Below are 13,874 nucleotides of genomic sequence, written 5' to 3' on the forward strand. Positions count from 1 at the left end.
ACCAATTGCATACTAATCCATTTTTTGCCAGGTGCACTGTTTTTGTACACCTTGTACTAATGTTTATAAGAGAAGCCTTAAGTACACTTTAAAATGACGCAGCAAATTAATAATAAACTAAATAATTCAGTACTATACAAATTGTATGGAACAAGCATCCTCCTAGGATGTATCAGATAAATAAAACATGGGTTAGAAGTGACTCTGAATGATGGTATTGTAGGAAAGGCATCTCAAAAAATAAAGGAGTAATGATCACATCCTTTTCTGTTTCATAGTCTTCCTTTCTTAATATATTTAAAATATTTGTCTCCAAATTCTAATGCTTATGGGAAAGGTATACATTGAAAAGATCTGGTTTTAAGTCTCATTAGCTATGCTAAGTATCAATTCATTTGGCAAAATATTCTCCCAGAAAACAGTTTGTGCCAGTTCAACGCTATTTGATGGCTGATTCCTCAAAGATCTATTCTGAGTATAGAAAGGAGCCACATGATTCATTCAGCTTGTGCATATCTATTTTATCTCGATAGAAGGATTATATATGGAGAGATAAAGGTTTGTTAAACAAAGTATCATTAATCACTCTGTCCGGAAATGTAGACTTTGCAGGAGCTTGCTGTAATTTGCATCACTTTTGCTATGCCTTGCCAGTGCTGCTAGTGAGAAATAACAAACCTGTATTTATGAAAAGGACAGGTTTAAGATGAAAATAATTCTATCCAAAAACTGTGAGAATGGTAGAGAATCCTGTCGCCTGCACTCGTTCGACGGGAGAACACTGTATTTGTAATAAATTCCTTTTGCTCTGGATGAGTTCTGCATTTTCAATGAGGTTAACTTGGCAACATTCTAGTTGATTTTAATAAAAATAGCTGCTTTGAGGACAGGGAGCTGAGGTTGCCAAATTTACAGCTGCCTTGCACAATCACTCTTACACCTCCTTCAGGGCTACTTAGAACCAGTAAGCAAATTAAGTGTATCGATTGCAATTTTGTTGGACTAACCCTTTTTTCTTAAGGAATAAACTTGATTCCTTTCAGTATGTGTCTGCTCAGAGTGATCTCTTTTCTTTTCAGCCATAACACAAAGACAACATCATGGCTGGATCCACGACTTGCGAAAAAGGCTAAACCTCCAGAAGAGTGCAAAGAAAATGGTAGGTTATTAAGTTTTCCTTGCTGCTCAGAGGGGATTTGCCTTTGTGTGTGTCTCTCTCTCTCTCAGTTCTTACAGAAATCAGGCATTTGGGGGAATGATGAAAGGTGTTTAATTGCTGCTTTGGTTAGAAGCCATAAGTGATACCAGTTCTCAGTGTGCCATGTGTTTCTGCTTTTTATTCCCCTTTCTGATGCTATCCAAAGCTGAGGATCACAAGTGTGTTTTCTGCCTGTTGTGTGTGTGACTCCGGGACTGACCCTCTCCCTCATCTCCTACAGAGAACTTTGGTCTGCAGAACAGAATCCCTTTTCAGATTCTGAGCTTTTAATCTACAGGCGATTCAATGCATAAGGGAAACTAGCAGCACCGTGGGAATATGAATATTGTTTGATTTGTATTTAAAGGTACAGTGCTATGCTATTTAGTAGCCAATTTAAACAAAATAGTGTCTGATAAAACAGGATGTGGGAGGGAGAAAAGAGATCAGTGTCTGTCAGAGTTCAAGACTGCATTTGGGGGGTACTGCATTGTTAATGGTTTGAAATTTAAAGCGTAAATACTGTTGAGGATGCTTAAAGGAGCTGTGGCTGTTGTGCAGGAGAGATGACTATAATGACAGATTCAGAGATATGAAACAATACAGATTTTATCGAGCTACCTTATATGCATTCAGTATAATTTCTATTTTTTTCTCTGGTAAAGTTTCAGTAATCAAAATCATTTAAGAAAGCCAAAGTAAAAATGTATTGTAATAGATCTTTTTCTGTGGAGGGCTTCTTTCATTGTTTTATAGTTCAGTGTCAGTTCAATTAGCCAGTTAAGAAGTAATGATTTCTAAAGACTGCTACTTATTTTATTACTGTGAGATACAGAGGATTAAAGGCGTGCATGCTATGTGCATTAATTCAAAGCATTTTAAAATATTTTAAATGTATTAATAGGTTTTCATGTGGCATCTGATTTATTTTAAATTTTCCAAAATACATTAATTTGGTTAATGTAAATACTATTAACAGAGAGAAAACTCAGTGCCGTTTTGGGCTGATAAAGAGGTCACTGAGGAGTTGCTGGCTGTATGAAATGCAGGGTCAGTGGTTTGGTGAAGAATGTTCCTGGTTTTTTTCTAAATGGCTGCATTTTGAAAGATTGCTATATTCCAAAAATCCCGTCCTTATTTCAGCAGTAATTCTGACGTTCTCTTCTGACATCAGAAATTACATGTCTGAATGATTTTCTGATGCTTATTCTAGCACTGACAACACTAGCTCCCAGAGTAAATTCTACAGTGAATATAACAGAAGTGATACTGAAACAAAAAAAGGGCACAGGAGTTTTGCATTATAAATCTGTCACATTCCTTATATGCAGCTGTATCATTGCCTGGTCCTTAAGGAATATTAGTGGAAAAAGCAGAAGAAAAATCCACCGATATCTATGGAGTGATGTATCACAGAGTTACTTGGAGTAAATGTGTGTTGCTTTTTATTTTTTTTCCTGTTAACTGTTGTATACTGAGATTACAACAAACATCAAAATATTAAAAAAAATGCCAAAGTGAAACAATTTAAAATTAAGATCAGTGCATTAAATAAACAGCATTATTTTGTAGTTATTTGACTACGGGATTACTGAATTACTGTAGTATGCTGGGTCATGTTGTTCTTTTAAGAGTTGCTCTGCTCATTAATGCAAAGTACTTGAAGTGAGGCATAAAAGACTTTAGGGAGAGATCTTCTATTCTTACAGAGATTGGTCTTGCAACATCGTCTCTTTACCTAAGCTTCTTCAGTTGTTCAGAAATGGTTTTTTTGTTTTGGTTTGGTTTCTAATCCAATACCTGCAGAAGAAAAGATTCTTAAAAATCACTAATACGCCTTAAAAATGACTGTACCTTGCCATTGAGGTCCAACACCAGGGACTTTATTAGAGCACATGGGGATTTGGAATTTTTCTTTAGATTTAATGTCAGATCAAGGATTAATTTCACATCTTTTAGCTATGGCTTGGTAGATTTTTTTTTTATGCCAAACATCTTTTCTGTTACACTTTATGATTTATTCTGGCACATTTTACTCAGAGATACAAAATTTTAGAAAGACATCAGTGTTTAGATAGGAAATGATACTTACCTTGCTTCTTTATCGCTATCTGCATAACTTGTGTTTTTCATTGACATTCATTTTGTCACATCTGAAACTTGTATTGATTCTCTGAGATACATTATGATGTCCTTATCACCTATCAGATACTGCTATCAGGTTTTCATTCTGAACAACCCAACTTTTGTGTTCTCCTTTCAGTGCAAATCCTGCCAAATCCTCCTTCATTCTGCCACCAGCACGCAGTTTCCACACCAGACAACGTCCAAGCAGCGTACACTATTTGAGTCCTGATGTCCTGGGCTAGTGATATTGAGGGCCCCCTCAGCTCCAGGCATTTCCTCTCTTCCACTTTCAGCTCTTCAATAGTCCTTTGCCAAATATGATTTCTTCATTTTCTGTGGCTTCTGTATCTGCAAATCCCAGTGCTTGCTCATTTCTCTTTGTAAAATCTGAACCAACCTTCCAGCACATCCCTCCTCTTGGAAAAATTTTCACATGCCTTTGCCAAGAGACTGACAAGCTCTACCAAGTCAAGATTTCTTTGCCTGTGTGCTGTGGACTCTTTCTGTTTTCCTTTAATGACACCCACTGCTCTAAACCCCTTTGTAGGTCAGGAGGTTTTAAGGGCTGATCTTTATTTCTGTCTCTGTCATGGAACTTCTGTGCAAGTTTCAGCAAATTACTTTGACTTTTCCTCTGTCAGATCTACTTAGATGGCAGGTCTTTGAAGCAAGAAATGCCTCTTACTCTCTATTTGTGTGGTGCCTATCTGAGTTTCATAATAGCAACAGGCAGAAATAGCTAGCAATTCTTCAATAAGATTCACACATTTCTGATTTCCACCAGAAAATCTTGACTTTATTAAAAATAATTGTATATTCTTTCCTGAAAATATGATTTAAATATTTGGGTTTTCTGAATTGGAATACTTCTTTTTAAATTATTCATTTGGGCTTTTTTCCCATCAAAATTGGTTAACAATTTTTTATCTATAGAGTGCTACAGAAGTTACAGTTCTGCCCCCTTGGTTTCTGTGAGCTACATTCCCTGGTTGCTACTTTTTCTGTAAAGTCATATTATGTAGCAGACTCACAGGATTTGTATGATTACAGATATATTATGTGAGTGGTCTACTAACAGGGTCTGTTCTTTGGGAGAAAATATTTTGGGAAAAGAATGACAAGTCCCATAAGGCAGTAAAAAATGTAGTTTAATATTGAAAGGCAGTTCAGCCTTAATGACATGAAATAGGGTTTAGAGAGTTCATTTTTGGTTAAGAAATGTAGTAATTAATTTTTTCGAATTCTTTAATTCATTTTAGGGAACTTTCCATTCTGGAGAAAAGTGAACATTTATTTCTTTTTCCAATTTGGGTATTAAACAGCTGTTGAAATTTCCTGGGATTAGATATGTCAAATTTCACTTATTTCATTACTACAAATTTTACTTGTTTCATTTCTACAAATTTCACTTATTTCATTACTAATCCATCCCAATCAGTAGTCTCCATCACTCTTAACCCTTCCTTTCTTTTTATGTCAACCTCCTTTCTCCTATCTCTTAGTTTTCAAATACAAGTAGGCTTAAGACTATAAATAAAGCTCTGATTTCACCTAGCATTCATCTGTCATCTGTCTTTCCATCTCCTCTACACCCACCAACTTGACTGCAAAATATAGATGCTTATTTAGGGTGAGCTGAATTGCCTTTAAACTTCATTGACGGTGAATGTCAGCTCTATTTTGACAATTAGAGGGCACAGATATCTGATTCACATGTAAATACCTGTATGCAGACAGACTAATACATTTAGGAGTCTTCATCTTGAACCGAACCCCACCCTCCTGTCATGTTTTGTCGGGTTATCCTTTTCCCCGTTCCTGTAGTCACAGGCAATATTTTTCAGCGAGCTCACTGCCACGCATGGCTTCAGCACTCTTCTTCTTCGTGCTGACGACACACACATATACCCTTGTCCTCTTCGTCTTTCTCTCCTAGCTGAGCCCCTTGTTTCATGCTACATACGATGTCTCCCATTGGACATCTCCCATCTTGAGTCCTCCAAGCAAATTCCCTTCTGCCAATGGCAGGACTTTCCACCTCCACACATCCTTGCCCTGCCACTTCAAGGCATGTAGGACTTCTGCCTTTTCCTTTTCACCCAGACAGCAGAGTTCCTTCTCAGGCCCTTGCGTGGCGCGTCCAGTGTGCACATGGTGTCACAAATTCAGGATTCGGCTCCCTTTCCTTCTTTGATCATCTTGATCAATCATCTCTAAGCATTTCAGAATTTCTCAGAAAAAAACCCCAAAAAACCCAAAAAACTGTAGATTTATTGCTAGAACTGAATTTTTAAACCTACATATATTTATGTATTTAATATGATTCATGCCAGAAAACAAACAAACAAACAAAACAGAAGGCAAATATTAAATTCAGAATCATAAGGGCAATCAATGATTAGGCTATGTGTAATCTCAAGGGTATAACTATCCCAGGAAATCAATAATCTTTCACATGAGTAAATAGGCCCACTTTTCCTTACTGTTTTCTGAAACTTTATGCAGTGCATATTTAGCTGGACACATCTCTTGTGAGACACAGGAGTACCTTTGTTCACTGCATTTTCAGTTTGGAAACCTCTTTAAATGTTGCTGAGATATAAGAAAAAAAATGTTGTCAAAACATTTTGTGGTTTTGTGTTATATTTTACAAGTGCTTTAATGCTGAAAAAACGCTTTTTTTTTTTTAATCTCACCATTTAACATACGGTCCCTCTTCATGTTCAGTCTAAGCTGCTGCCTCACCATTTTTACATGCCCCTGTACTAGCCCTAGAAGTGACTGAAGCCCGGCAATTAGTCTGCAGTCTTGACTATTTTGCTTGTTTCCAGCAGATATTCCTCCCCTCTAAACCATCTAACTGGTAGAAATTAGATTCAGACTTCCAGTGACAGAGGAAAGTTTATATGGGTTCCTGTATTGCTTTATTTTCACAAGTGTAAACAGGAATCCAAACCAAATATTTTCTCAAATTTCACCAGACTTTGTTAAAATTAATAACTTTTCATAGTATCTTTAGTTCGTTTGATTGTCGGCATGAAGGAAATAAAATCTAGGACTGTTACTCTCATCTTGCTTAAATTTAATACGTTTTGAATTTCTGCTTAAGAGTTCAAACCACGTAATGAACCATTGCATATATCCATTTTAACTTCAGCTGCCAGCAAATAAATCCTGTTCAAAGAGATCCTGTAGATTTATGAGGTTTATTATTATTATTATGCATAAAATTCAACCTACTCTACTGCTTTAAAACCCAAGATTTTAAATTAATTGTTTTTTTGTATTTGCTATCTGACACTTCTCTTCTTCCTTGGAGAAGATTATTTATATGGAATAAAAATAAATAATGAAAAGAAAGAATGAATAATTGGCATTATCATTAATGTCCATAATTCCTGTTTCACAATGAGCATCTTAAAAGTCTGCTTTTGTTTGAAATGGGTTTTTTATTATTATTTATAAATAATTTTTCTTTTCACTTGTAAAGATTTTGCAAAAGAACATATAAAAGGAGTAAAAAATGGTCTCAAAATGGAGCATTTGGTTTCTTGCTTTAATTCATACTGAATACCTATTGATATCTTTTTCATCCAAAAAATAGATATGACTCAGACTGCTTTATGACACAAGCAGTTTATTCAGTACTTTTAGCCACACTTTTTCTTATTTACACAGAATTTTTGAGCATTTCTGTCACGATCAAACTGTAGAACATCTGTCTGTGTACACCTCCTTCCTTTTAGTAAGTGCAAGCTGCTCTATAGTTAAGCATGTGCATGACTCTATCCAACATTGCAACTTAAAGTAAATCACAAACATAATAAGAAATAATTTGTCATTGTTTACCTAATTCTCCACTATGCTGTAGTAAGACATATCAACCCTTCATACTTTTGTTTCGTAGATGCATTTGGGCACGGGCATGCTGGTTTTATGGGTAAAGCATCACTTCTTGATTCCCTTACACATATTTTCACTGGAAACCAAGTAGTGTACTTTTATCTTATATGGATACCATTTATGTGTGGCAATGCCCACTAGTGGCAACTTGTAGCAGACAAACACTTATCTACAAATAGGTTTTCATTTGATTGGCGTAGTAGTAGCCTTGAGTTTGAAACCAAATCTTTCAGGAGTGGAGGATACAAAGGGGTGTGGGATTTTTTGGCTGATTGGGATGAATTCATACCAGAGATTTAGATGTGAAACGTGGACAGAGCAGTGCTGCAGCTGTACATGGATAGAGGAGAGCACGGAATGAGGAGGAAACACCTTACGCTGTTGAGTGGACAAAGCATTAGCAGGACATCTTGCAACTCCAGATCAAGCCCCTTTTTCTGTTGAACGATGGATGCCAATATGAACTGGGAGAGAAGGCTAGCTTTTGGGTTTTGTCTAGTGCTGTGCGACCCTGTGTCTCTGAACATGGTATTCTGCTCATTGCTTCCGATGCATTTTTCTCTCAGTGGTTTGTAAAAGGCTTTTTTTTTTCTTTTTAAGTTGTATCTGCAAACCAGATCAGCTTGTGCAGGCCAGACAAGTACCTGCTGAGCTCAGGGTATAACATTATCTGATGCAGGGGCAAAGTATGTCTCAAATAAATTTAGCTGAAAACTAACAATAGATTCATACTTTAACAGAAGGAAATGTTGAACAGACAATATGAACTCATAAAGTTCATTTCCCCAGGAAACCAAAGTAGAAAGAGACATCATCTTCAGAAAAGTAGGGTTTTTTCTTGATCAAAACAAGAACTGCTAAAATTATATAAGTCATGATTGATATCTAATGCTAAGTGCTAGTTACATTGTGTGTTAAATGGTACCATTTGTTCCACTATAGTCAAGGGTCTACCAGCATTACTATTTTAAACCTTGTTCCCAGGGAATTGTATTTGCTGTTGGAAATATGTTGAGGAGACTCTCTTTTTCAGATTGTGTACCAGCGTAGATAGTTCTTTTCTTCAAGTGCTGGAATGTTGTTGGTTATTAAATAGGTCACCATCTAAAATAATGCTTTTATATAGAATGAGACATGACTATATACAAAGAGACCTTTGCTTATTTTATTAGAAGTTCATATGTGCTTTTTTCAGGCAAGCTGTCTTGGAGAATTTTAGCTTAATGTTAATTTATAACATATGACTAAGCCACAGATAAATAAAGGCCACAGAAGTGTCTGTCTGTAATACAGTTTTCAGTCCATGGTCCATAGTAGTCATGCAATTCATAAAAAATTAGTTAGTCTATGTTACCTTTTGTTATTCCTGTTGGCCTCAGTTAATAAAAAACAGCTGCCAACCACATTGAAAAAAATTTCTGTCTATCCACCTGTCCATCTCACGTGAAATTTCAGAAATATTTAAAGTGGGTTTAACTCTTCTTCATGGAAGCAATTTGGAGGCTGGAGTCTAAATGCTAGTTAATATTTTCCATGAAAAATACAGAACCGTTATGTCTCAATATGGACAAGTTAAATGATTTCAAATGGGAGAGAAAGCGTTGTGCCCAGTCACGATGGACAGGAGATGACCGAGGAGGTGCTCGCTCTGTGAAGCGAAAAGCAAAGAATCTCCCATCATAGCTGATGTGGGCACCTACCAGCTACTTGCTGCAACATCTGGTATGTGGTGACCCAGTGCCTGAAAGGGAATCCAGATCCCCGTGTTAGGAATTCATTTGTGCGTAAGGAATCGAGTACAAAGTGACAAGCCAGAAAGGCTGCACAGTAAAGAGGGAGATAGCCGAAGACAGAAAAGAGGAAAGGTTAATCACAAACTTGCGTCTCGAATCTTGATCCTCTCCAGGGCTTAGCAAAATATTCAAGGCTCTGCAGTATCGCATCTATCTAAAAGCCAGAGTATGGCCTCCTCTGCATCCTCTCTTGAGGATGGGCCTTATACACGTTTCTCAAAAAAATTTCTTTTATTTTAAAACACAACAACTTTCCCTATTACAGCCTGGAAAAGAAACTGTCCTGCAAGTGAGAAAAACATCTTGAGTAAGGTCCTCTGCCAGGTGGGGTGCAGAATGTAATGTCAGATTAATCGATACAGAGAGAAAATATGAGAGCAACGTAGAGCACGGCATTGTCCCTAGGCATTTTAAACCATCTCCTCTGGGACGATTTGAGTTGCTGTGCCAAGGACTGATGGTTTTTTTTCCCAAGGGCAAGTAAGCAATGCTTACAGAGTTCAGCTGAGAGTGCCAGGCACACGAGTAATTTTGCTGCAAACTTTTGATAGTGCTCTGCAAATGCTTTTCAATTCAGACATCAAAACCCTTCCTGCTCCAGGCCTGAGTCACTTCTGAGCAGGGACTGCCCATCATGCACTCCTGCCTGGTGGCTTTGTGATAGGAACAAATGACTAGGAATTAGGAAATGGATTGACAGACTACCAAATTCATTTCCAGTTTTGACTTAAATCCAGGTGTTTCCAGATGATAAGAATACTGCACCTATAAACCACAGAGTTTTTACTTAAAACTCTCTTCTGCAGATTATTAACCACATTTTTAAGTAGGATTTAATGCCATCAGTTTTGTAATGGAGCTGGCATTACTTGTAATAATATTGATCACAATGAATTTTTTCTGTCATTTAAGTACATATTGAACAAGCTTTTTTCAGCTTGCATTTTCAATTTTCAGCTAATTAAACAATAACAAAATCTCTTGAACTGTCATGACCTTTGGAAGGGCATTTTGTGCTGGCAACACCAGCTGGGCATTAATTGACAAAAAACCTTTCAATGCCAAAGTCACAATAATGATAATAAAAATAAGAAAGGGGGTGCCTCATTAGTGTTTCTTCCAGGTGGTTCAGTTCTTCTCTGGACAACCTGGTTGCAGTAACACAGCTTTTAAGAGTAATTCTTCCTCATCCTTGGGTAAGATTCAGGACAAAATAGCTGTCCACGTGTCCATACCTTGGCTATCCATGCCTTGGGGTCAGCCCTGGGCAACCTGCTGGTATCTTCCCCCGGGGGAACTCTTGAGTGCAGGGAGCTTCTTTGGAGCGCACTTATCAGCGTGACAGAGAAGTCCTTTAAGCTGTAATGGACTATTAAGTAATACTTTGCTTTCAGAACCGTTACAGTTTCTCACACTCACACATACAAATCCCTGTAGAGTGCTAGGCTTAATCTTAAATAGAGTTGGTAATTGCAAGGACAAGAATGAATAAAAGTATAGAAAAAATGTCTATTTTCTTTGATTGTTCAGCTAGCACTTGGCTGTCTTGCACTCGCTGCTCTCACTGCTCACCCCGATTGAGTGTTTAAATGGGGAGATGCCCGGGACCCCGAGGCATCCTGTGGCTGCCTGCTGACCCAGCGCACAGGCTGCAAGGATCCCTGCCTGGACAGGTATTGTCAGCCCAGTCATAACTCTTCCAGTGACCTGAGGATTTTAGAGGTTGCTAAATGCAGGCTGAGGAAGCTACTAACTTGTCCCGTGGTCCTTGATGAGGAAAATCACACGTTTTCATTCTAATTAGTTCATGATGTTACGAAAAGAAATCACTTCAAGTTTCAGTGTTTTATGAAAGGGGATCATGTAAACACACCTTTAATGTGGCTCTGAAACTTATTTGCTTGTAAAATGCTCTGAGATTCCCAGCTGAAAAAGTTCTTAGAGATATGAAATATTATTTTTGATATATGGCCCTTTCCAGTTTAAGTCTGTATTATAACATGTATAAGAAATGCCCACTGTAAGGGATGTGGTATGTTCATCAGTAATGTGAGATATTATGAATAATACATTTTAAAATGGAAAAAAGGTTGTTATTTTGTAAAACTTCTTCAAATTAAAACTTAATTTCAGAATAAAATAAACACATTCACCAGTGATGGACCCCAAAACTGAGCCAGCAAACTGGAACTAACATGAGAGTACAGTTTAACCTACACTGCAACTGAAAGATGGTCCAAGGCTACACGACCACCACAAAATGGCGATGGTAACTTCAGTTTTGCCTGGCACTGCTGGAGCTCCTCACGTCCAGTTTCTGATAGCATCCCTTTTTCATTTTGCTGCTAAGTTAACTGGCTAAGCCTAAGTAGTTTTCAGCTGGAATGTGTAATGAAATTTAGAAAGGGAGGGAAAGAGTCTTTTTAAAATCATCAGGAGAAACAGGGCCAGAGTTTTACCAATTCACATCTTTAATGAGCTATAAATTGGATTCCACTCACCACTGAAGCGAGTAGCAAAATTCTCACTGACTGCATGGGGCTGATTTTTGCCACTAAAATGCAAGCATTGTGTGGTATGAGAATAGAGGAATAGAGGTGGCCTGAAATATTCCTACAAGGACCATTGAAAGGAATGCTCCGATGTGGGAAATTCTGAAAGAAAATCTTTTCACATAGAAAAGAATTCACAACACCATATTTAGCAAAGATCATACTCAAGGCCTTGATGCCAATAAAGAACAAAAGGTTGAAATTCCTTCTGAAATATTTAATCATAAATAGAAATCAGAGTACATGATTTTTAATCCTATTCTCTCTTAGCTTTAATCCTTCAGTCTTTGACTTCTAAATGGCAATGAAGCGTGATAGATTTAACAAAGAGGGGCTTGTGGAATTATATTCATTACAATATGTCCAGCTACCTTCATTTTTATTATTTCTCCTCCCTCTTGCTTTTTTATGAAAGCTCTTGTTTTTAACAGAGATAATTAATGAAAAAGGAATGGCAATCTTCTCCTTTTTAAAAATTAATCTTCATTATTGCCTCACTTTAAATTTCATTCAGAAGGTTAGCAATTTCATTGAATTTGGAAGTTAAAACCAATTTGGTGTTCTTTGATGGAAAGTTTACCTTGTTGTGCAGACTAGTTGGGTATTTTCTGGCAATCATTTCAAAGCACATTGCTACCAGAAATGTAATGACTTGCTAAAATCTCTAGTAACACTCATTATTTTTCAGATACTTTTAAAGGCAGTGTATTTGTCATTTTGTCAACATTGTTCTTTGCTATAATGCAATACATTTATAGACAAGTGAAGATGAATCCAAACTTTTCTGTACCTTTAGCAGCTGAGCTTAACAAATACTGTTACCTCAGGGTTTCTTCTTAGTAAGGACTGAATTCCTTATACTCACGACTTCCTGGCTTCCATTTTCTTTTTATTTTTCTAATATGCTTTAAAAAAGGTCTCAGTAATTTTCCTTTTGTGAGACCTGAGCTTTGATTCTAGCCTAAACTGCTGAAAGTGAGTGTTGGAGTCCCTGTTAAATAGAGCTGGAAAATCCTGCCTGAGCACAGATGTCCTGTATTTAAGATTTGACAGATAACGCAGCACTTCAAAAAGCCACCGTCTTTCATGACTAATACCCTCACAGACCTAGTGGCAGATAAGCACTATTTGTGGGAGAGAAAAAAAATATTGTGGTAACATTTCAAGCTTTTTGAGAAGTGTATCTGCCCAAGTAGGAGAATCACATAAGTATTTAGTATGTGGATGGTGGCTGCTGCAGAACAGTTGGGAAGGAAAGAACTGCATTTACAGAATTCATAGTGGAAGGTTTTGGAATAGAATAAGTGTCTGTAAAAGGTGGAAAACATAAGAAGCAGAGATGTGGAGAACATGTTACAGGCTAGATAAAAAGATATTTGGATTTGTGATGCCTTTAAAACATTAGAATTATTTCAGCACAAAAAGATAGAGAGGGGAAAAAATATCTCTGGATATGAGAAAACCCTGCACCTAGTAAAGATAGGAACACGGAACTGGTGAGGCAAATGGGCAGGATTCTGAAATCCAGATGGGAAATGTTAGAATTTGTTTCTTTTAAACATTGAATCTTTGTGTGTAATTAAATTCTACAGAATATAGTCTAATGTTTCATCAAAATAATAATTTCTGATTACACATTCTGGTGAAGTGTTGGATCTTTGTTGTCTATGCAACTGTAAAAATGAAAAGGCCATAGAAAAGCAGAGATATTCCAGATAAATGTAGTCACTTGCTATAAACAAACACAAATGAGCCTTACTATAGACTTACTATTGACATATGTGAATATTTCTGTAGCCATGCAGGCCAGATTCTGGTAACTCCTGAGACTGGGAGGTTGCCCAGGGAGCTCCCCTGTACAAAGGAGTAACACCTAGTTCTTCCATTGGATCCTCTTCCTTCTGGTGCATGAAGGAGGGGGGAAAGGTCATGTCTTACTGTCAAAACTATGAACAGTAGTGCAAACTGGCAATTTTTTCTGAGAAATTATTTAGTCTAGATAACATCTCACTGTTGATAACCTACACCTTTCCTGTACTGGCACTGCAGTGATAACATTGTTTGCTCTGCTTGACTCTGGAGATAACTCAGAAGCTACAGCTTCTTTTGTCTGCATGGTTAAATGTCCTGAATATTGGACTTTGTTTCAGTGTGCTTTTGCTCAAATGGACTTTGAAAAATGTGAGAATTGTTTTAGTTTTAGAAATTTTGATGTCATCTTCCAGCTCTGACACCACCGTGAAAGACATGAGTTGCTCTGTCCAAAAGTTTTGCTGTTTTGGGGTGAGGGAGCAAAAGGGT

The 13,874-nt window shown here is 37.2% G+C and overlaps 1 protein-coding gene across 6 annotated transcripts in view; it reads left to right on the forward strand.

Moving 5' to 3' along the window:
• The window catches only part of MAGI2 (membrane associated guanylate kinase, WW and PDZ domain containing 2), a 776,571-nt gene that overhangs the window by 537,923 nt on the left and 224,774 nt on the right, over positions 1–13,874 (forward strand). For all 6 annotated transcript variants that reach the window (XM_054828768.1, XM_054828739.1, XM_054828749.1 and 3 more), the window contains exon 6: positions 1,080–1,159. In XM_054828768.1, the coding sequence (XP_054684743.1) occupies positions 1,080–1,159 (80 nt within the window). The remainder of the gene's footprint in view (positions 1–1,079; positions 1,160–13,874) is intronic.

The sequence above is a fragment of the Grus americana genome, chromosome 1 (assembly GCF_028858705.1).
Source record: "Grus americana isolate bGruAme1 chromosome 1, bGruAme1.mat, whole genome shotgun sequence".
Taxonomy (NCBI): Eukaryota; Metazoa; Chordata; class Aves; order Gruiformes; family Gruidae; genus Grus; species Grus americana.